The sequence below is a fragment of the Heterodontus francisci genome, chromosome 8, assembly GCF_036365525.1.
Source record: "Heterodontus francisci isolate sHetFra1 chromosome 8, sHetFra1.hap1, whole genome shotgun sequence".
NCBI lineage: Eukaryota > Metazoa > Chordata > Chondrichthyes > Heterodontiformes > Heterodontidae > Heterodontus > Heterodontus francisci.
The window spans coordinates 35,940,790-35,964,988 of record NC_090378.1 but is presented as its reverse complement, the minus strand read 5'-3'; the positions used below and the strand labels follow the sequence as shown (position 1 = coordinate 35,964,988).

General features: G+C 45.0%; 1 protein-coding gene across 2 annotated transcripts in view; it reads left to right on the top strand.

Moving 5' to 3' along the window:
- faah (fatty acid amide hydrolase) overlaps window positions 1-24,199 on the top strand; it is an 82,680-nt gene that overhangs the window by 45,537 nt on the left and 12,944 nt on the right. For both annotated transcript variants that reach the window (XM_068036943.1, XM_068036944.1), the window contains exons 10-12: window positions 2,996-3,095; window positions 17,252-17,295; window positions 17,796-17,835. In XM_068036943.1, the coding sequence (XP_067893044.1) occupies window positions 2,996-3,095; window positions 17,252-17,295; window positions 17,796-17,835 (184 nt within the window). The remainder of the gene's footprint in view (window positions 1-2,995; window positions 3,096-17,251; window positions 17,296-17,795; window positions 17,836-24,199) is intronic.

Genomic DNA, 24,199 nt, shown 5'->3' with positions numbered 1-24,199 from the left:
CACATCTCGAATGCATTCAGCTTTTCAATAGTCTCTTTGTTTGCTGTCCATGTCTGTGAGGCATGTAACATAGATGACAAAATGTAGCACCTCAGCATTCTTTTCCTAAGATTCAGGGTCACTTTCTTTTGATAACAAGTCCTTCATTCTGACAAAGCTGGTCTTGTCTATCTCTGTTCTCCTTCACATATCACAATCAGATCTCCCGTCATCTGTGATAACCTGCCTAAGGCATGTGAACCTTTTCACTTGTTCCAGGACTTGTTCATTTACTTCAGTTTTCACTTCCTGGGTTAGATCCCTGCTTGTCACCATTTTCTTAGTTTTCTTTGCAATCATTCTTAATCCACATTCCACATTCCTTGCATTCACTTTGTTCACAGTTTTCTGTAGTGCCTCTTCTAATTCTGCAATCAGTTTAGCGTGATCTGTGTTTTTAGTTTTAGAGATACAGCACTGAAACAGGCCCTTCGGCCCACCGAGTCTGTGCCGACCATCAACCACCCATTCACACTAATCCCACACTAATCCCATATTCCTACCACATCCCCACCTGTCCCTATATTTCCCTACCACCTACCTATACTAGGAGCAATTTATAATGGCCAATTAACTTATCAACCTGCAAGTCTTTGGCATGTGGGAGGAAACCGGAGCACCCGGAGGAAACCCACGCAGACACAGGGAGAACTTGCAAACTCCACACAGGCAGTACCCAGAATTGAACCCGGGTCGCTGGAGCTGAGGCTGCGGTGCTAACCACTGCGCCACTGTGCCGCCCTAAAGTTGTTAATGTTCAATCCACCAATGATGGTAAATCTTCTATGTCTCTGAAGATCACTTCAGTGTACAGGTTGAATAGTTTTGGGGACATAACACATCGCTGGCGCACTCCTTTTTGTTTGGGAAATTGTCTGACAAGCCGCTATCAAGTCTCATCACTGCTGATTGATTCCAATATAGATTCTGAATTATCATTTCTGTCAATTTCTAGTTTGTTTAAGCAAGCCATTATTTTCTGATGGTAGACTCTCAAATGCCTTCTCATCGTCTATAAGGCACACACAAACAGGTTTTTGCATTTCCAGGTATCTTTCGAGCACAACTCTCAAGTTAAAGATGCCCTCTCTTGTTCCTTTCTTTGGTCTGAATTCTGACTGACTGTCACTTATCTCTGCTTCTATTGACTGGTCATTTCTTTCCAAAATGATTATTAAAATAATTTTCATCACATGACTCATGAGGCTTATTGTCCTCTGCTCTGAACACTCTTAAGACCTTTGGTTTCTTTGGGACCTTAATGAACACTGACTGTGTAAGATCTTCAGGTATGAATCCTGTTCTGTAAATTTTGTTGAAGAGGTCTGTCAGTACCCCAATGTTAACATCATTAAGAGCTTTCAGGCATTCCGCTGGTATCTCATTGATTCCAGGTGCTTTCTTTGCTTTCATCTTTTTGATCACTGCACTGACTTCTGCCTCGATTATCTCCTGGTCCTTCTCTCTGATGGGTAGCAATTCACTTGTGTCTTCATCATCATACAGCTCACTGATGTACTTCATCTGTCGTTTCTCTACACTTTTTCAAAGAGAAGTTCATCTTCCTTGCTCTTTAAATAGCCACTATTTGTGGTTATTTTCGTCTTGTCTGTCAGTGCTTTCACTTTCCCATGCACTGCTTTCATATTATGCTTTTTTTCTCCAGTTCTTCTATTTCTTCACTCTGGTCTTCATACCACTTTTCCTTGGCCACCCTGGATCCTGCTTTTCTTATCTGACTTTCCGTTTTGTCATATTTTTCTTTTATTATTCTATCTCCTTTTCTCCATCATATCTAGTATTTCAGTCATCCACTCTTGATATTTCCTCCTCTCTTTCTTAGGGGCCATCTCAGTTACTGAGTATTTCATGCTCTGTTTCAACCTTTCCCAATGCCTTTCTGTTGTTTTCTCCTCACCCAAGATCTTGCACTGTCCCTTCCTGAAGTAAAGTTTCATACTTGATAGTAACTGTCGCAGCATACTACTTCACATCTTCCTGTCTGTCTGTCCATCCGTCCTTAAGTTGGCTTGATCTTTCATGGGATTCCTTTTTGGGATTTTCATCTTTATTACAAGCAGGCAGTGATCTGAATTGATATCTGCACCTGGGTAAGTGAAGGTATTTTTGATACTAAAATAAAAGCAAAATACTGTGGATGCTGGAAATCTGAAATAAAAACAAGAAATGCTGGAATCACTCAGCAGGTCTGGCAGCATCTGTGGAAAGAGAAGCAGAGTTAACGTTTCGGGTCATTGACCCTTTTTTTTTTTTTGTTACTGTTCTTTTGCCTCTCATTGATCATCAGAAAATCTATTTGATTTATGTGAACATCCACTGGACTCTTCCAGGTGTACAGTCTTCATAGGTGTTGTTTTGAAGATTGTATTCAAGAAGACCAAGTAATTTTCTTCACAGAACTGTACCAGGTGTTTCCCTCAGGTATTCCTAGTCCATAAGCTTCGACCACATTTCTATGTCTCTGTCCACCAACTTTTGTACACCGTGCCATGTTCCAGACATGATGTTCTCCCCGTTCTCTTTAAAAATTGTTGACTGCTTCTGACAAGCCTGTTAATGGCTCAACAGATACTTAATTGGAGTCGTGTGGGGTTGCCATCCCCTCCCTCCCTCCCTGTGTCCTATTTAAAAATAGCTTTGTGTTCCGGAGGTGGCAGGATCCAGTGCTGACTTCCAAGAACTAGAACTTCAAACCCACCCTGCCCCAGCAGCCTTTAAAAATCTAGCACTACTTTTCAGGAAAGGTCACAGACCTGGAACGTTAATCTGTTTCTCCCACCACAGATGATGACCGACCTGCTGAGTATTTCCAGCATTTTCTGTTATTTCAGATTTCCAGCATCTGTAGAATTTTGCTTTGTATCATATCAGATGTTCTGACTGTCCACACATTTTTTAAACATGAATGCGACTAATTCTACTTTGTATTTTCTAGAAAAGGCGACATATATGATCCTAATTTGAAGGATCTGTTTTTCGTGCAAAAGACACCTCGAATACTAAAGAAGATCCTGTATTTCCTTCTGAAGCCTTTTGTAAGTAAAACATCCCTGGAAAATATGCGAGGCATTTACAAATGATCCAATATAACAGGAAACATATATAAATATAAACATAGTTAGATACATGAAAAACAGGGTTTCAGATTACACTTTTCAAATATTAAGAAGGCATTGTGTTCATTCCTATGAAATTTCTATAATAGAATTAGATTACAGCGCAGTACAGGCCCTTCGGCCCTCGATGTTGCGCCGACCTGTGAAACCATCTGACCTACACTATTCCATTTTCATCCATATGTCTATCCAATGACCACTTAAATGCCCTTAAAGCTGGCGGGTCTACTACTGTTGCAGGCAGGGCGTTCCACGCTCCTACTACTCTCTGAGTAAAGAAACTACCTCTGACATCTGTCCTATATCTATCACCCCTCAACTTAAAGCTATGTCCCCTCGTGTTTGCCATCACCGTCCGAGGAAAAAGACTCTCACTATCCACCCTATCTAACCCTCTGATTATCTTATATGTCTCTATTAAGTCACCTCTCCTCCTCCTTCTCTCCAACGAAAACAACCTCAAGTCCCTCAGCCTTTCCTCGTCGGACTTTCCCTCCATACCAGGCAACATCCTAGTAAATCTCCTCTGCACCCTTTCCATAGCTTCCACATCCTTCCTATAATGCGGTGACCAGAACTGCACGCAATACTCCAGGTGCGGTTTCACCAGAGTTTTGTACAGCTGCAGCATGACTTCGTGGCTCCGAAACTCGATCCCCCTACTAATAAAAGCTAACACACCATATGCCTTCTTAACAGCCCTATTAACCTGGGTAGCAACCTTCAGGGATTTATGCACCTGGACACCAAGATCTCTCTGTTCATCTACACTACCAAGAATCTTCCCATGAGCCCAGTACTCTGCATTCCTGTTACTCCTTCCAAAGTGAATCACCTCGCACTTATCCGCATTAAACTCCATTTGCCATCTCTCAGCCCAGCTCTGCAGCCTATCTATGTCCCTCTGTACCCTGCAACATCCTTCGGCACTATCCACAACTCCACCGACCTTAGTGTCATCCGCAAATTTACTAACCCACCCTTCTACACCCTCTTCCAGGTCATTTATAAAAATGACTAACAGCAGTGGCCCCAAAACAGATCCTTGCCGTACACCACTAGTAACTAAACTCCAGGATGAACATTTACCATCAAGCACCACCCTCTGTCTTCTTTCAGCTAGCCAATTTCTGATCCAAAGCTCTAAATCACCTTCAACCCCATACTTCCGTATTTTCTGCAATAGCCTACCGTGGGGAACCTTATCAAACGCCTTACTGAAATCCATATACACCACATCCACTGCTTTACCCTCATCCACCTGTTTGGTCACCTTCTCGAAAAACTCAATAAGGTTTGTGAGGCACGACCTACCCGTCCCAAAACCGTGCTGACTATCGCTAATGAACTTATTCTTTTCAAGATGATTATAAATCCTGTCTCTTATAACTTTTTCCAACATTTTACCCACAACTGAAGTAAGGCTCACAGGTCTATAATTACCAGGGCTGTCTCTACTCCCCTTCTTGAACAAGGGGACAACATTTGCTATCACCCAGTCTTCCAGCACTATTCCTGTCGACAATGACGACATAAAGATCAAGGACAAAGGCTCTGCAATCTCCTCCCTGGCTTCCCAGAGAATCCTAGGATAAATCCCATCTGGCCCAGGGGACTTATCTATTTTCACACTTTCCAAAATTGATAACACCTCCTCCTTGCGAACCTCAATCCCATCTAGCCTAGTAGCCTGAATCTCAGTATTCTCCTCGACAACATTTTCTTTCTCTACTGTAAATACTGACGCAAAATATTCATTTAACACTTCCCCTATCTCCTCTGATTCCACACACAACTTCCCACTACTATCCTTGATTGGCCCTAATCTAACTCTAGTCATTCTTTTATTCCTGATATACCTATAGAAAGCCTTAGGGTTTTCCCTGATCCTATCCGCCAATGACTTCTCGTGTCCTCTCCTTGCTCTTCTTAGCTCTCCCTTTAGATCCTTCCTGGCCAGCTTGTAACTCTCAAGCGCCCTAACTGAGCCTTCACGTCTCATCCTAACATAAGCCGCCTTCTTCCTCTAGACAAGCGCTTCAACTTCTTTAGTAAACAACGGCTCCCTCGCTCGACAACTTCCTCCCTGCCTGACAGGTACATACTTATCAAGGACACGCAGTAGCTGCTCCTTGAATAAGCTCCACATTTCGATTGTTCCCATCCCCTGCAGTTTCCTTCCCCATCCTACGCATCCCAAATCTTGCCTAATCGCATCATAATTTCCTTTCATCCAGCTATAATTTTTGCCCTGCGGTATATACCTGTCCCTGCCCATCGCTAAGGTAAACCTAACCGAATTGTGATCACTGTCACCAAAGTGCTCACCTACATCTAAATCTAACACCTGGCTGGGATCATTACCCAGTACCAAATCCAATGTGGCATCACCCCTGGTTGGCCTGTCTACATACTGTGTCAGAAAACCCTCCTGCACACACTGGACAAAAACTGACCCATCTAAAGTACTCGAACTATAGTATTTCCAGTCGATATTTGGAAAGTTAAAGTCCCCCATAACAACTACCCTGTTACTCTCGCCCCTGTCGAGAATCATCTTCGCTATCCTTTCCTCTACATCTCTGGAACTATTTGGAGGTCTATAAAAGACTCCCAACAGGGTGACCTCACCTCTCCTGTTTCTAACCTCGGCCCATACTACCTCAGTAGACGAGTCCTCAAGCGTCCTTTCTGTCGCTGTAATACTCTCCTTGATTAACAATGCCACACCCCCCCCTCTTTTACCATCTTCTCTGTTCTTAGTGAAACATCTAAAACCCGGAACCTGCAACATCCATTCCTGCCCCTGCTCTACCCATGTCTCCGAAATGGCCACTACATCGAGATCCCAGGTACCAACCCATGCTGCAAGCTCACCCACCTTATTCCGGATGCTCCTGGCGTTGAAGTAGACACACTTTAAACCAGGTTCTTGCTTGCCAGTGCCCTCTTGCGTCCTTGTAACCTTATCCCTGACCTCGCAACTCTCAACATCCTGTACACTGGCACTACAATTTAGGTTCCCATTCCCCTGCTGAATTAGTTTAAACCCCCCCGAAGAGCACTAGTAAATCTCCCCCCCCCCCCCCCCCGCCCCCCCAGGATATTGGTACCCCTCTGGTTCAGGTGAAGACCATCCTGTTTGTAGAGATCCCACCTACCCCAGAAATAGCCCCAATTATCCAGGAAACCAAAACCCTCCCTCCTGCACCATCCCTGAAGCCACGTGTTCAACTCCTCTCTTTCCCTATTCCTCGCTTCGCTATCACGTGGCACTGGCAACAACCCAGAGATAACAACTCTGTTTGTTCTCGCTCTAAGCTTCCACCCTAGCTCCCTGAATTTCTGCCTTAAATCCCCATCTCTCTTCCTACCTATGTCGTTGGTGCCTATGTGGACCACGACTTGGGGCTGCTCCCCCTCCCCCTTAAGGATCCCAAAAACACGATCCAAGAGATCACGAACCCTGGCACCTGGGAGGCAACATACCAACCGTGAGTCTCTCTCGTTCCCACAGAACCTCCTATCTGTTCCCCTAACTATGGAGTCCCCAATGACTAATGCTCTGCTCCTCTTCCCCCTTCCCTTCTGAGCATCAGGGACAGACTCTGTGCCAGAGACCTGTACCCCAATGCTTACCCCTGGTAAGTCGTCCCCCCCAACAGTATCCAAAACAGTATACCTGTTGTTGAGGGAAACAGCCACAGGGGATCCCTGCACTGCCTGCTGGTTCCCTCTCCTTCCCCTGACGGTAACCCATCTACCTACTTCTTTTACCTGAGGTGTGACTACCTCCCCATAACTCCTCAATAACCCCCTCCGCCTCCCGAATGATCCGAAGTTCATCCAGCTCCAGCTCCCTAACGCGGTTCTCGAGGAGCTGGAGTTGGGTGCACTTCCCGCAGATGCAGTCAGCAGGGACAGTCTTGGCGACCCTTACCTCCCACATTCTGCAGGAGGAGCATACAACTGCCTTAACTTCCATTCCCTCTATTCTAAATTCCCAACAAATGTACTGAAAAACCAAAAAAAAAAGTCAAAACATGTTAGGTTAGCAATCCAACGGACAGAACTTCTTGAATAAAAAGCTTACCTTATCAACACAACAGAGTCCTTTTTTTTGGTTAGAGGAAGAGGGTGGGTGAGAGACACTACACGTGTAGTGTCTCGGGTAGAGCCACCACCCAAATATATAGTTTTTACTTACCCAGCAGTCCCCTGGTCCTCCGAAAACAAAAGGGAATTAACTTTTAAACTTACACTGAAATTGACTTCCCAGCTGTAAGTTGGCTCCCGCACCTCCGCTACTGTCAAGCTGCAGTCACCAAAACTAGCTTACTTTAAAGCACTAGCTTACTTTAAATAAAAGGCTTATTCCCTTAATTAAAATACTAGATAGACATGCTCGCCTGTGAATCTTTGCGGAGCATCATTTCAGGACTAGAATGTATTATTTAGTGTATAGAGAACTGCTACATCTAGTTACAAAGTGTGCTAAACACTACACCGGGTGCTCTGGTTTCCTCCCACATGCCAAAGACTTGCAGGTTGATAGGTAAATTGGCCATTATAAATTGCCCCTAGTATAGGTAGGTGGTAGGGAAATATAGGGACTGGTGGGGATGTGGTCGGAATATGGAATTAGTGTAGGATTAATATAAATGGGTGGTTGATGGTCGGCCGAAGGGCCTGTTTCAGTGCTGTATCTCTAAATCTAAATCTACATTATGTATCACTTGAAGGCCACTGACTTTTTTGTAAGATTAGCTCCTTCTCCAACGTGAAAACTTTCTTATTTTGCAGTAAATCAGGACTAGGAATTGAGGCATCACAGTAGCTCAACATATTGGAGGGGTACAATTTGGGATCTTCCTGACTAGTCATCTAAATTTTTTTTTGAACTATTGGGGCAGAAGCACAAATCACCCTCTTTACTACACATAACCATTTCCCTAACTCTGCTGTAAGTTTTTTTTTTTTCTGCTTAACTCATTTCCAATAGAACATTGAACAGCACAGTCAGGACAGTCCAATCCAAGTCTGGGGATGTCATGACTAAACCGTATGGAGCTTTGATCAGACCACACTTGTGCACTGTGTCCATTAAGGCCGCCTTTCGAGCAGTTCAGAGACGATCCACGTGGCTGATCCGTAGCGTCAAAGGGCTGAGTTATGAGGGAAGACTGGAGAGGTTTTGGGCTTTTTAGCCTATAAAGGAGGCATTTGTGAGGTGATCCTCCAGATGTATATAGATAGTCATGGGAATGGAAAAAGTAAATCCAGAATTTGACTTTAAATTGTGATAGTAAGACGAGGGGACACAGGTTCAAGATAATAAAAGGAAAATGCAGGACTAATGTCAGGAAATTCTTTAAACCATGAGAGATCAACATCTGGAATAGACTTCCTGGAGGAGAAGTAGAGGCAGAACCTGGGAAAATTTTAAGAAACAATATAATGGTGAAGAGGGGAGCTTTAGGATCTTTCTTGATAAGTGAATTAAGATGGGCCTTCTGGATTTGTAATTATCTTGTAAAAATGGAATTTGACAGTCAGTCTGATCACTACTTCTTCAGAGCTACGGTATAGCTAATCAACTGGTGGTGCTTTTGTCAAGAGTGCCATTTACCAGCTTGGTATTGCTATCAGTAAACAGTTAAGTTGTTGTCCTCACAGTTTCAATAATATATTCAATAATTACCATCCCAACCCCACCACAACCCACTATCTTGGCTGCAGAAATAATTGTGAAATTGTTGCAGTTTGATTACTCCATATTTATGACTTCTGACTCAGCACTCACTGTTGTGCAATCATGCTGTCATTTACTGGTTGCATTTTTTTATTCGTTTGGGGAATGTGGGTGTTGCTGGCAAGGCCAGCATTTATTGCCCATCCCTAATTGCTCTTGAGAAGGTGGTGATGAGCTGCCTTCTTGAACCGCTGCAGTCCTTTTAGTGTAGGTCGGCCTACAGTGCTGTTAAGAAGGGAGTTCCAGGATTTCGACCCAGCAACAGTGAAGGAAAGATGATATAGTTCCAAGTCAGGATGGTATGTAGCTTGGAGGGGAACTTGCAGGTGGTGGTATCCCCATGGGTCTGCTGCCCTTGTCCTTCTAGGTGATAAAGGGCGCAGGTTTGGAAAGTGCTGTCGAAGGAGCCTTGGTGAGTTGCTGTAGTGCATCTTGTAGATGGTACACACTGCTGCCACTGTGCGTCAGTCGTGAAGGGATTGCAGCTGTGGAATGGGGTGCCAATCAAGCGGGCTGCTTTGTCCTGTATGGTGTCGAGCTTCTTGAGTGTTGGAGCTGCCCTCAAAGCAGTGGAGAGTATTCCATTACACACCTGACTTATACCTTGTAGATGGTGGACAGGCACTGGGGAGACAGGAGGTGAGTTACTCGCTGCAAAGTTCCCAGTCTTTGACCTGCTCTTGTAGCCACAGCATTTATGTCACTGGTTTCTGGTCAATGGTAACTCCTAGAATGTTGATAATCGGGGATTCAGCAATGGTAATGCCATTGAACATCAAGGGGGGATGGTTAGATTGTCTCTTGTTTGAGATGGTCATTGCCTGGCACTTGTATGGCATGAATGTTACTTGCCACCAATCAGCCCACGCCTGTATGTTATGTCTTGCTGCATATGGACATGTGCTGCTTCAGTATCTGAGGACAAGTTACAGTGAATTGTTTAAAGTGAGAATTTTCAACAAGTATGTTGAGATTGAACCGTTCCTAGGAATTTCCTGAATTGTGAAGTTTTTATTCCAATTTTTAGAATCTCACAATATAGCAGGACCTGTTTGGAGAAACTCACCGGATAGTGCATGGCTGTGTTTACTTAAGCTATGTGGGACAACGGGCTGAATTCTATGGGCCCGCTAGGGATGGAAATGGAGATGGGGGGGTGGGGGGGCCCATAAAATTGCATACGAAGGCAGGTGAGCGGAGTGCCAATCACCTTCCCGACGCCATCCAATTTGGTCCAGGGCAGAGAAGGCCCAGGATGGCCTTCCTGCACAGAGGCCAATTGAGGCCCATCATGTGGCCATTTAATGGCCTTTTCCCATTTTACCAGTGGTGGAGGGTGCCTCCACCATGTGAGGAGCCTGCCCAGTAACTCAAGGCAGCCTCAGTGTGCGCTTGGGGAGGGCCTCTCCTCCATAGGCAATCTTTGGCCCATTGGAGGGCCATCGGCGACAAAGGCTGCCCTTCTAACATCACCCACTACCCTGACCTCAGTATTCCACCACCCCCACTCCTGCCGGGGCAGCCTGACTGGCCCCACTTAGCTTAAGTTCAGGCTCCATGGCTGCTCCTCTTCAAGTGGCCACTGCTGCTGGTGGTGCTGGGACTGCTGAGCTTCCGGCAGCTCTTGGAGGTGGGCTTCCCGTCCTTAAAGGGATGGGGACCCGAGTGTCGGGCCACACCCCCTCCCCCACTCCGGCTGCACAAAACTTTGCCAAACATTTAGGTGCATATGTTAATAACCAGCAATATCGAAAGGTTGCTATTCAACTTTGAGTAAATTTAGGAAAGTGTTTTGTGCTGATGGGATAGAGACAAGTAGATGGCTAGAGAAAGAGCAGGGTGGGGGGAAGGGGGGAGATTCTCAGGCCTGCTTAGCAGGCTGTTGGGAACTCGAACTCTTCCTTTTTGGAACGTTACCACAGTGTAAGCATTTTTAGTTTTTAATGATACACCACTTCTATCATAGAATCATACAATGTTTACGGCACAGAAAGAAACTACTCGGCCCATCGTGTCTGCGACGGCCGAAAAACAAGCCACCCGGTCTCATGCCACCTTCCAGCATTTGGTCCGTAGCCCTGCAGGTTATGGCACTTGAGGTTCACTAATGTCCTTTAGGGAAGGAAATCTGCTGTCCTTAACTGGTTTAGCCCACACGTGACTCCAGACCCACAGCAACGTGGTTAACTCTTACATGCCCTCTGAAATGGCCTAGCAAGCCACTCAGTTGTATCTAACCGCTACGAAGTCAATAAAAAGGAATGAAACTGGACGGACCACCCAGGCACCGGAAACGACAACGGAAAACCCAGCCCTGTCGACCCTGCAAAGTCCTCCTTACTAACATCTGGGGGCTTGTGCCAAAGTTGGGAGAGCTGTCCCACAGACTAGTCAAGCAACAGCCTGACATAGTGATACTCACGGAATCATACCTTACAGACAATGTCCCAGACACTGCCATCACTAACCCCGGGTATGTCCTGTCCCACCGGCAGGACAGATCCACCAGAGGTGGTGGCACAGTGGTATACAGTAGGGAGGGAGTTGCCCTGGGAGTCCTCAACATCGACTCTGGATCCCATGAAGTCTCATGGCATCAGATCAAACATGGACAAGGAAACCTCCTGCTGATTACCACCTACCGCCCTCCCTCAGCTGATGACTCAGTACTCCTCCATGTTGAACAGCACTTGGAGGAAGCACTGAGGGTGGTGAGGGCACAATATGTACTCTGGGTGGGGGACTTCAATGTCCATCACCAAGAGTGGCTCAGTAGCACCACTACTGTCCGAGCTGGCCGAGTCCTAAGGGACATAGCTGCTAGACTGGGTCTGCGGCAGGTGGTGAGGGAACCAACAAGAGGGGAAAACATACTTGACCTTGTCCTCCCCATTCTGCCTGCTGCAGATGCATCTGTCCATGATAGTATTGGTAGGAGTGACCGCTGCACAGTCCTTGTGGAGATGAAGTCCCGCCTTCACATTGATGATGCCCTCCATTGTGTTGTGTGGCACTACCACCGTGCTAAATGGGATAGATTTCGAACAGATCTAGCAATGCAAAACTGGGCATCCATGAGGCGCTGTGGGCCATCAGCAACAACAGAATTGGACTCAACCACAATCTGTAAACTCATGGCCCGGCATATCCCCTACTCTACCATTACCATCAAGCCAGGAGACCAACCCTGTTCAATGAAGAATGCAGGAGGGCATGCCAGGAGCAGCACCAGGCATACCTCAAAATGAGGTGTCAACCTGGTGAAGCTACAACACAGGACTACTTGCATGCCAAACTGCATAAGCAGCATGCAATAGACAGAGCTAAGCGATCCCATAACCAACGGATCAGATCTAAGCTCTGCAGTCCTGCCACATCCAGCCGTGAATGGTGGTGGACAATTAAACAACTAACTGGAGGAAGTGGTTCCACAAATATCCCCATCCTCAATGATGGGGGAGCCCAGCACATCAATGCGAAAGATAAGGCAGAAGCATTTGCAACAATCTTCAGCCAGAAGTGCTGAGTTGATGATCCATCTCGGCCTCCTCCTGAAGTCCACAGCATCACAGATGCCAGACTTCAGCCAATTCGATTCACTCCGCGTGATATCAAGAAACGACTGAAGGCACTGGATACTGCGAAGGCTATGGGCCCTGACAATATTCCGACAATAGTACTGAAGACCTGTGCTCCAGAACTTGCCGCATCCCTAGCCAAGCTGTTCCAGTACAGCTACAACACTGGCATCCACACTGCAATGTGGAAAATTGCCCAGGTATGTCCTGTACACCAAAAGCAGGACAAATCTAACCCGGCCAATTACCGCCCCATCAGCCTACTCTCAATCATCAGTAAAGTGATGGAAGGTGTCATCAACAGTGCCATCAAGCAGCACTTGTTTAGCAATAACCTGCTCAGTGACGCTCAGTTTGGGTTCTGCCAGGGCCACTCAGCTCTTGACCTCATTGCAGCCTTGGTTCAAACATGGACAAAAGAGCTGAATTCAACAGGTGAGGTGAGAGTCACTGCCCTTGACATCAAGGCATCATTTGACCAATTATGGCATCAAGGAGCTCAAGTAAAACTGAGTTCAATGGGAATCGGGGAAAACCCTCTGCTGGCTGGAGTCATACCTAGCGCAAAGGAAGATGGTTGTGGTTGTTGGAGGTCAATCATCTGAGCTCCAGGACATCACTGCAGGAGTTCCTCAGGGTAGTGTCTTAGACCCAAGCATCTTCAGCTGCTTCATCAATGACCTTCCTTCAATCATATGTCAGAAGTGGGGATATTTGCTGATTGCACAATTTTCAGCACCCTTCATATCTCCTCAGATACTGAAGCAGTCTGTGTAGAAATGCAGCAAGACCTGGACAATATCCAGGCATGGGCTGATAAGTGGCAAGTAACATTTGCGCCACACAAGTGCCAGGCAATGACCATCTCCATCTCCATCACCAATCTCCAACAAGAGAGAATCTAACCATCTCCCCTTGACATTCAACGGCATTACCATCGCTGAATCCCCCACTATCAACATCCTAGGGGCTACCATGGACCAGAAACTGAACTGGAGTAGCCATAAAAATACCGTGGCTACAAGAGCAGGTCAGAGGCTAGGAATCCTGAGGTGAGTAACTCCCCTCCTGACTCCCCAAAGCATGTCCACCATCTACAAGGCACAAGTCAGGAGTGTGATGGAATACTCTCCACTTGCCTGGATGGGGGCAGCTCCAACAACACTCAAGACGCTCGACACCATCCAGGACAAAACAGCCCGCTTGATTGGCACCCCATCTACAAACATTCACTCTCTCCACCACCGACGTACCGTGGCAGCTGTGTGTACCATCTAGAAGATGTACTGCAGCAATGCACCAAGGCTCCTTAGACAGCACCTTCCAAACCCGAGACCTAGAAAAGTGTTGCCTCCCTCTGGAAAGGAATCCTGCATCTCTTGAGAAGAAACCCTCTATTTAAAGTGGCAGATTCCTATTGCCTCCTGTCTCTGAAGAATTCCTGTGTCAAGTGTGGTTCCTGTTGCCTCCTGTGTTTTAAGAAATCCTGAAATCTGAAGAAATTTTCTACTGCTATCCTGTTGCTGTAAGACCTAAGAAGACATGTTGCTACACCCCTGATGAATATATGAAGTCTGCTGCAGTTGAATTGCCTTGAGTGCTTACCCATCACAGACTGTTCATCAACCTCGCCTGGCGAGACTTCGAGTGGTATCCGAATATTTGACTCTTGGACACCTCACCAAACTGAAGAACCTCCGACCAGAACGTGACAAACTAAGTTATTTTATTATTCCTTTTATTCCTATAAAACAGCTGTAAACAAATATCCTTTTTCATCAGTTAACCAGTTTTTTGAATGTATATGTGTGTCTATGCAAGAGGGCTAGGGAAATAAGGAGCTTTTCGTGTATATAGATTTATCTCATCACTGGTTAAGACTTGATTTTATAATATACTGATAATTTTTTCATTGATTAAAGAAACCTGGTTGGTGTGCTTTATTCTGGGGGACAAAGATTATGTAATTGGCTATTTTTGGGGAGGTAGGAAAATTTTATTGATATGCTGTGACCTGTGGAGAAGTGAGACTCGATTAACAATGCACTCCTCCTGCCTCGGTCATAACACTTATAAAACTCCTCTGTACCCTCTCTAGTGCAATTACATCCTTTCTGTAATGAGGTGAGCAGAACTGCACACAGTACTCAAGTTGTGGCCTAACCAATGATTTACACAGTTCCAGCATAACTTCCCTGCTCTTATATTCTGTAATAAAAGCAAAATACTGCGGATGCTGGAAATCTGAAACAAAAACAAGAAATGCTGGAATCACTCAGCAGGTCTGGCAGCATCTGTGGAAAGAGAAGCAGAGTTAACGTTTCGGGTCAGTGACCCTTCTTCGGAACTGACAAATATTAGAAAAGTCACAGATTATAAACAAGTGAGGTGGGGGTGGGGCAAGAGATAACAAAGGAGAAGGTGCAGCCTGCACCTTCTCCTTTGTTATCTCTTGCCCCACCCCCATCTCACTTGTTTATAATCTGTGACTTTTCTAATATTTGTCAGTTCCGAAGAAGGGTCACTGACCCGAAACGTTAACTCTGCTTCTCTTTCCACAGATGCTGCCAGACCTGCTGAGTGATTCCAGCATTTCTTGTTTTTGTTTCTTATATTCTGTACCTCGGCTAATAAAGGAAAGGATTCCATATGCCTTCTAAACCACCTTATTGATCTGTCCTGCTACCTTCAGGGATCTTTAGACATTAACTTCCTCTATACCTCTCAGTATTATCCCATTGATCGTGTATTCTGTTGCCTTGTTTGACCTCCCCAAATATATCACCTCACACTTTTCCGGTTTAAATTCTATTTGCCACTTTTCTGCCCACCTGATCAGTCCATCAATATCTTCCTGCAGTCTACAGCTATCCTCCTCACTATCTACCATACAGCCAATCTTTGAGTCTGCAAAACTCTTGATCATGTCCCCTACATTTACATCCAAATCGTTAATATATACCACAAAAAGCAGGGGCCCCAGTGCTGTGCCCTGTGGAACGCCAATGGAAACAGCCCTCCAGTCATTAAAACAGCTGTCAACAATTACACTTTGTTTCCTACCACTGAGCCAATTTTGAACCTAACGCTACATTTTCCTGGATCCCATGGGCTTTTATTTTTTTTAACCAGTCTGCCATGTGGGACCTTGTCAAAAGCCTTGCTAAAATCCATGTAGACCACATCAACTGCAGTACCCTCATCAATCCTCCTTGTTACTACTTCAAATATTCAATCAAGTTGATCAGACAAGATCGTCCCTTAACAAATCCATGCTGACTATCCTTGATTAATCTTTGCCCTTCTAAGTGAGAGTTTATCCTGTCTCTCAGAATAGATTCCAATAATTTGCCCACTACTGAGGTTAGACTGACTTGTTATTCGGTCTATCCTCCGGCACCACCCCTGTATCCAGTGAGGACTGGGAAATGATGGTTAGACCTTCTGCTATTTCCTCTCCTGCTTTTTAACAGTCTTGGATACATTTCATCTGGCCCTGGTGATTTATCAATTTTCAAGGATGCCAATTCCATTAATACTTCCTCTTTCCCTATGTTTATCACATCCAATACTTCACACCCCTCTTCCTTAACAACTACAATATCTGCATTGTCCCCCTCTTTTGTGAAGACAGACGCAAAGTATTCATTAAGAACAATACCCATATCTTCCGCCCCTACACATAGGTTACCTTTTTAGTCTTTTATGGACAATATTCTTTCCTTAATTATCCTCTTACTCTTAATGTATTGATAAAATATCTTTGGGTTCACTTTGATATTGCTTGCCGATATTCTTTCGTGCCCTCTCTTAGCTTTCCTAATTTCCTTTTTGATATTGACCCTTCCACTTTCAATACTCCTCTTGGCTTTCTGTAGTATTGAGTTCTCAGTGTCGGACATAAGCTTTCCTTTTCTGCCTTATCTTGCCATGTAAGCTCCTTGACATCCATGGGGTTCTAGATTTGGCCATCCCACCCTTTTTCTTTGTGGGAATATTTTACTTCTAACCCCTTGAATCTCTCCTTTGAAAGCCTCCCACTGCTCTGACACTGATTTACTTTCAAGTACCTGTTTCCAGTCCACTTCGCAAAATCACTCCTCAGCTTGATAAAATTGGCCTTTCCCCAATTGAGAACTCCACTCCTGTTCTATCCTTGTCCTTTTCCATAATTATGTTAAAACTGATTGAATTATGATCACTACTATCAAAATGCTCTCCCACTGCCACTCCCTCCACCTGCCCATCTTTATTTCCTAAAACTAAGTCCAAAACTGCCCCCTCTCTTGGTGGACTTGCTACATACTGGGCAAAAAAAATTCTCCTGAATGCCCCTCAAGAATTCTGTTCCCTCAATTCTTTTCACACTAAAACTATCCCAGTTAATATTGGGGTAGTTAAAATCCCCTACTATTACTGCCCTATTGTTTTTGCACATCTCAGGGATTTGCCTATATATATGCTCTTCTATCTCCCTCTGACTGTTTGGAGGTCTATAGTACACTCCCAGCAGTGTGATTGCCCCTTTTTTGTTATTAATCTCAATCCATATCGCCTCTGTCTAGGCTGTATTTACCCCACCCCACCTCGCGTGTCAATCATTTGATTTCAATCTGAGTGCTGTTCAAATAATCAGCTGTTAGTTTGCAGTGAAGTGTACCTGATTAATTATTGTTTGGTTTCACTGCTTAGCTGGTATCAGTACTTTTCTCATAATAACTATAACCTTCCTTTACTTGTTTTAGAGTCCTAGAATAGCAGAGACCTGCAAGTACCTGGGTGAAGCAGGGTAAGGCCTTGAACACCCTCGTTCATTCCTTATTTTTTTTATTTTGTATTCTGTCTGAACTTGTTCAGTAAATTGTCTTTGAGTTCGGTAATATTTCTTTGGGAAACAACATTTTTCCAGAAACCACTGGCACTCTGTGGAATGGCTCCAGATTTATGTGCCTTGTATGTTGCAAGTCATGTGCCTCTTTGCCTGATAATATGGGAAGCGCCTGTCATCAATTATCAGTCGCTCTGTCACACTAAACTAAAGAAACGCATTTTCATGTAGCTCTGGGATACATAATTGTTAAAGTCAAAGAGTTACAATGTAGATCATTTTGATTCTGAACGTATCTATTGATTTAAAATTAAGCTCACTTTTTTTTAAACGTTGTTGTATTTTTGGTAATGTTGGAGCATTCCAGACTTCTATACTTAAGAGAATGAAATGTTTAGATTAATTCTATTTTCTTGTGTCTTTCTGCTTTGTGTACTCTGTGTCTTGTTATGTTCTTACAGGTCAGTTAGTGAGCAGTGGAAGCTACGTGTTGCAGTGGAGGTGAGATCCATTTTTGCATCTTTCAGATACTGATCAATCTGCTTTCCATTTTGTAACACTGTCTCGGCTTATATTTTACATATTTTTAAAATGTGATTGAGTAAGGAGTCCAAGAAGATCTGTGACTTTATCTGGAAACACATGTAACTTGATTTCTTTTGTTATCTATAAGTATGGTGACTGTAAGCACCAAGGTACTGTGACAAAGAGTGATGTGATGAAGGTGCCCACCCAGAAATCTCTCTTAGGTGGTGTGTTCTTGCTCTCAACCAGGCTATTAGAAGTACCTGATGAATGGAAACCTTGTACTTCTCCCCATGCAGGAAGGAAAAATCACCTAAGAAGGTGGTAGGTTGTTCAGTACTTTTGCCTGTGGAGATCAATAATGACACAGATCATTGGGGGATAATGGTGTTAGACTCAATGGTTTAGGTATTGCTTTACTTTGGTGCTAGTTATCTGCAGGGGAAGAGTAAGTATCACTCAAGTTGATGGTAGGACTAGTTTTGCGGAAACTTGTATGCCAGGTGCTAGAGTCTATCCCAACCCGGATTATTTGTCTTCTGGGGCAGTGACCTGTAAGCGTAAACTGTATCTATTTCCAGTCTAGCGATCTTAACATAAGCAAAAATGTCTATAGATATTAACTCCAATCGATGTTTAGCCTCAACACCCTGCTTGGAAGGTCATTCTTTGAACAGAGAACTTCATCCTGACATTTGTTCTAAATTTACCTTCTCAGTAATTTCCATTCATCTGGTTACTCTTTAGAAAATAAGAACAAAGTTAATTTATTTATGCCATTTAATATTTCATATACTGTGGCCATGAAATTGAATGCTGTATGGATGCAGTTTTGCCTCCAAAATGATGTCTGAGGCACGTGTACACATCTGTGTTGCTAGCCACACTGGATGCCATTTTGTTGAGGGTGTCAGCACCTGTGCACAGAGAGCATCTGCCAGATGAATGCAGAGTAGGAAGATGGTGACGTCTATCAGCATGCAATGCTGATTTGATGCCAGTGCTACCATTTTGGAGCCCAATGCTCCAGAAAATGCCGTTACTTAAACGTGCACAGCTGAATGAATTCGGCAGCAGGAAAGACCCACCCACCAGTGCTATTTCAAGGGATCATCAACTATTTTAGGTTAGTTGCTAATTACTAGCTACTGGCTCTTATTGCAATTTTAGAAGTTTTTGCTGTGTCCCAGGGCTCAAGTCCACAGGGAGTGGAGTGGCACATGCTGAAGGATTTTGCCCTAACTTCAAGGATTTTGCACTTGCTTTCAGCTATGGGTGCCGCAATTTGCATCCACCTTGGTCTACAGAATGACCGGGAAAATGAGCAGAAATGACACGGAGGAGGGAAAAGCTGCTGGAAGAGGGGGAGAAGAGCTCTTAGCAGGACGTCATATGCACCCAGGGTGTTCAAGAAGCAATTTGCCAACTTGAACATCAATGCGGAACAGTTTGTGAGACACCTCTGCTTCATTAAGGATGCCCTCAATTAAATCTGCCACCTGCTGCGGCCTCATAGGGCAAAGACTGCATCGCCAGTGGCTGTGACAGTGACCAAGGCCACAAACCTTTATGCGTCTGGCTCCTTCTCCCAGTTTGCCATCTACTTTTCATTCGCTCACTCTCTCTCCGGCAGAGCAAGCGTGCAGCTTCTTGAGGATTGCTGGCTACCCCATGGTGCAAGTTGACATTGACTGCACACACATTACATTGCAGACGCCGTATATTAACTCTGAAAGGGATTCCACTCCCTCAGCTGGTGTGTGACTATACACAGCTTTTGGTGCAAGTCAGTGCCTGGTATCCTGGTAACAGTCATGATGCCTTCATTCTGCAGCAGTCCACTCTGCTGTATGAGCTGCCACGACAAACTAGAGGGTGGCTACTGGTTGACCAGGAACGTTCTCTGATGTCATGTTTCTGACTCTGGTGTGCAACCCATGCACACGTGGGCAACATGCATATAGCAAAAGCTATGCTGCCACTCAAAATGTGATAGTCAACCACTTGAGGGCTTAAATGAGACTTCTACTTCCTGCACTACACTGAAGGTGTCCAGCAGAGTGTGGTGGTCTGTTACATGCTGCACAACCTCCGCATCATGAGGGCACAGTTCTTGCCAGCAACGACATGCCAACCAGCTAAGGAAGAGAGGAGGTTTTGGCCACCACTTCCACTCTGGAGAGGATGGGCTCCAAGATATGTACAAAGCCCTATGTCAAGTTGATGCCAGACTCCTCCAGGGTCCTTGACATTAACCGCAGGTTTTCTGGCAGAATGCACCAAGCGTTTCATTGTCCTTTCCCATCAGTCGTCTTCTGTAGGCTACACCATCAGTCTTCATCTGAATCCTCTACAGCAGAACTCATGTCTGACCTCTCCCTCCAGTGAGCTGGTGCCTGTACTGCATGTGTCCCCTGCCTTGACTGGTGGTTCACTGTGCAGATTCTGCCCCTATGTTATCCTCTAAACTATGTGCAGGGTCAGTACCTGAGCTGGTGTCTGCAATTGTGAGAGCGAGTGATAGTGCTTTTTCTTCACTGTCATCCTGCTCTTTCAGGTTGCCAGGTTGCAGTTCTTGGGTATCTGAAAGGAGAAAGGCACAAGAATAGGGTTGCAGTTAGGGGAGGGGATTTGAGAAAAAGGACTCCGTATGAGAATACTGACATCTTCAATGGTTTCAGCCCAACCACTGGCTCAATCATGGTCATTTCAATGAGGGCAAACATTGTCTGCTCCATGCCAGTCAGGATATGTAGCTGTGCCTGTCCCCTGCCAGCTAGCTCCTGCTGCCTCTGGTTATACACTACTTTTTCCTGCAAGAGAGAGGAAAATGTGCCAGTGAGTTTTGTGCAATACATTTGGATGATGTAGTTGTCATTGTTGAATAGCTGACTGTGTGTGCGAGCTGTGAGGTGTGGGTGTGAGGCTTGCAGCAATGCTAAGTATGTGAGGGGGAAGTGAAGCTATGAATGTGAGGTATAAGTCATGGTTGATAGAGATTGTTGGTAGGTGGGTGTAGTAAATTGAGCAGTGTCTGAGGGTAGAGGTGTGCAGTTGGTGGGATATGGCATTTGAAGGTACATTCACTGATCTTGACCACTCGTGTGAGTTTATTGAAGTTCTTGCAGCACTCCATCCAGGTCCTCGGGGCTGGTCTGCTGGCATTGACCGCCTCAGCTATCTGGGCCCACTGCCTTCGCAGTTTGTCTAGAGTGCTCCTGGCTCTCTGTGTATAGATGACATTTAGAGCTTTGGATCAGGAATTGGCTAGCTGAAAGAAGACAGAGGGTGGTGGTTGATGGCAAATGTTCATCCTGGAGTTTAGTTACTAGTGGTGTACCGCAAGGTTCTGTTTTGGGGCCACTGCTGTTTGTCATTTTTATAAATGACCTGGATGAAGGTGTAGAAGGGTGGGTTAGTAAATTTGCGGATGACACGAAGGTCGGTGGAGTTGTGGATAGTGCCGAAGGATGTTGTAGGTTACAGAGGGACATAGATAGGCTGCAGAGCTGGGCTGAGAGATGGCAAATGGAGTTTAATGCGGAGAAGTGTGAGGTGATTCACTTTGGAAGGAGTAACAGCAATGCAGAGTACTGGGCTAATGGGAAGATTCTTGGTAGTGTAGATGAGCAGAGAGATCTTGGTGTCCAGGTACATAAATCCCTGAAAGTTGCTACCCAGGTTAATAGAGCTGTTAAGAAGGCATATGGTGTGTTAGCTTTTATTAGTAGGGGGATCGAGTTTCGGAGCCACGAGGTCATGATGCAGCTGTACAAAACTCTGGTGAGGCCGCACCTTGAGTATTGCGTGCAGTTCTGGTCACCGCATTATAGGAAGGATGTGGAAGCTTTGGAAAGGGTGCAGAGGAGATTTACTAGGATGTTGCCTGGTATGGAAGGAAGGTCTTACGAGAAAAGGCTGAGGGACTTGGGGTTGTTTTCGTTGGAGAGAAGGAGGAGGAGAGGTGACTTAATAGAGACATACAAGATAATCAGAGGGTTAGATAGGGTGGATAGTGAGAGTCTTTTTCCTCGGATGGTGATGGCAAACACGAGGGGACATAGCTTTAAGTTGAGGGGTGAAAGATATAGGACAGATGTCAGAGGTAGTTTCTTTACGCAGAGAGTAGTAGGGGCGTGGAACGCCCTGCCTGCAACAGTAGTAGACTCGCCAGCTTTAAGGGCATTTAAGTGGTCATTGGATAGACATATGGATGAAAGTGGAATAGTGTAGGTCAGATGATCGGCGCAACATCGAGGGCCGAAGGGCCTGTACTGCGCTGTAATGTTCTAATTCTAATTTCTTCTCTCTACATGCTGCACCAAGGCTTCCAGTGCAGCATCAGAAAATGTTGGAGCCCATTCTCTGCCATGTTGTCCCATTCTTCTGTTTTTCCCAGGTCAGACTGTGTTTAGAATGGCTTCCAACACCTGCTCCACCAAAATGTACCACCCTTTTAAGAGGTGCAGTCTGGCTTTAAGGCTAGCTTGAACTCGTGCCAGCTCTCTCTTGATTTTTTTTGCATCCCCTGCTCAGGAGTCCAGCCACTCAACAGTGTGATTGAGTGGTTGGCACAAAGTGATAGAATCACAAAGACACCACTTGGCCCATCGTGTCTGTGCCAGCTGAAATAATTCACCTATTCCATCCCACCTTCCAGCATTTGGCTCCTAGTCCTGCAGATTACGGCAGTTGAGGTGCATATCCAGACTCCTTTTGAATGAATTGAGGGTCTGTGCCTCAGCTACCCTTTTCAGGCAGACCCCCACCACGCTCTGGGTGAAAAATCTTTTCCTCATCTCCCCTCTAATTTTTCTACCAATCACTTTAAATCTATGCCCCCTAGTCACTGACCTCTCTGCTAAGGTGAATAGGCCCTTCACCTCCACTCTATCCAGGCCTCTCAACATTTTGTACACTTCAATCAGATCTCCCCTCAGCCTTCTCTGTTCCAAGGAGAACAACCCCAGCCTATCCCATCTTTCCTCATAGCTGCATTTTTCCAGTCCTGGCAACATCCTCATAAATTTCCTCTGTACCCTCTCTAGTGTAATTACATCCTTTCTGTAATGAGGTGACCAGAACTACACACAGTACTCAAGTTGTGGCCTAACCAATGATTTATACAGCTCCAGCATAACCTCCCTGCTCTTATATTCTATACCTTGGCTAATAAAGGAAAAGATTCCCTATGCCTTCTTAACCATCTTATCGACCTGTCTTGATACCTTCAGGGATCTGTGGATATTCACTCACTTCCTCTACACTTCTCAGTATTTTCCCATTAATCATGTATTCCTTCGCCTTGTTTGACCTCCCCAAATGCATCACCTCACACTTCTCCAGGTTGAATTCCATTTGCCACTTTTTTGCCAATCTGACCAGATCATCAATATCTTCCTGCAGCCTACAGCTATCCTCCTCGCTATCTACCACATGGCCAATCTTTGTGTCGTCTGCAAACTTCTTGATCATGCCCCCTACATTTACATCCAAATCATTCATATATATCACAATTGATTGCAGAGCACAGTGCTAGAGTTGGAAATTTGGTGCACAGGAGGAAGGAGAAGCTGCTTTTTGCCTCCCATACTTGTAATGGCTCATGTAAGCTTGAAGCAGAAAGCATTTAAATTTTTGTCCAGTGTTTTAATGCTTAGTGCAAGTTAGTGTGTAGAAAAAGAAAAAAAAAATCCACAAACTTAAAAAGTAGATAAATAAATGTATTTGTCTTTAAACTCTCCAGTTCAACTGGACCAGCTACATAAATACTGTGGCTACAAGAGCTAGGAATTCTGTGGCGAGTAACTCATCTCCTGACTCCCCAAAGCCTGTCCATCATCTACAAGGTACAAGTCAGGAGTGTGATGAATACTCTCCACTTGCCTGGATGAGTGCAGCTCCAACAACACTCAAGAAGCTCAACACCATCCAACACCTTAAACATTCACTCCTTCCACCACTGGCGCACAGTGACAGCAGTGTAGATACAAGTTGCACTGCAGCAACTCGCCAAGTCTTCTTCAACAGCACCTTCCAAACCCACAACCTCTGCCACCTAGAAGAACAAAGGCAGCAGATGCATGGGAACACCACCACCTGCAAGTTCCCCTGCAAGTCACACAATATCTTGACTTTGAACTATATTGTCATTCCTTCACTGTCGCTGGGTCAAAATCCTGGAACTACCTCCCTAACAGCACTGTGGGTGTATCTACACCACATGGACTGCAGTGGTTCAAGAAGATGGCTCACCACCAACTTCTCAAGGGCAATTAAGGATGGGCAATAAATGCTGGCAATTTAGGAAGATTTTATTAGCTTTTATGCAGAATGGGAA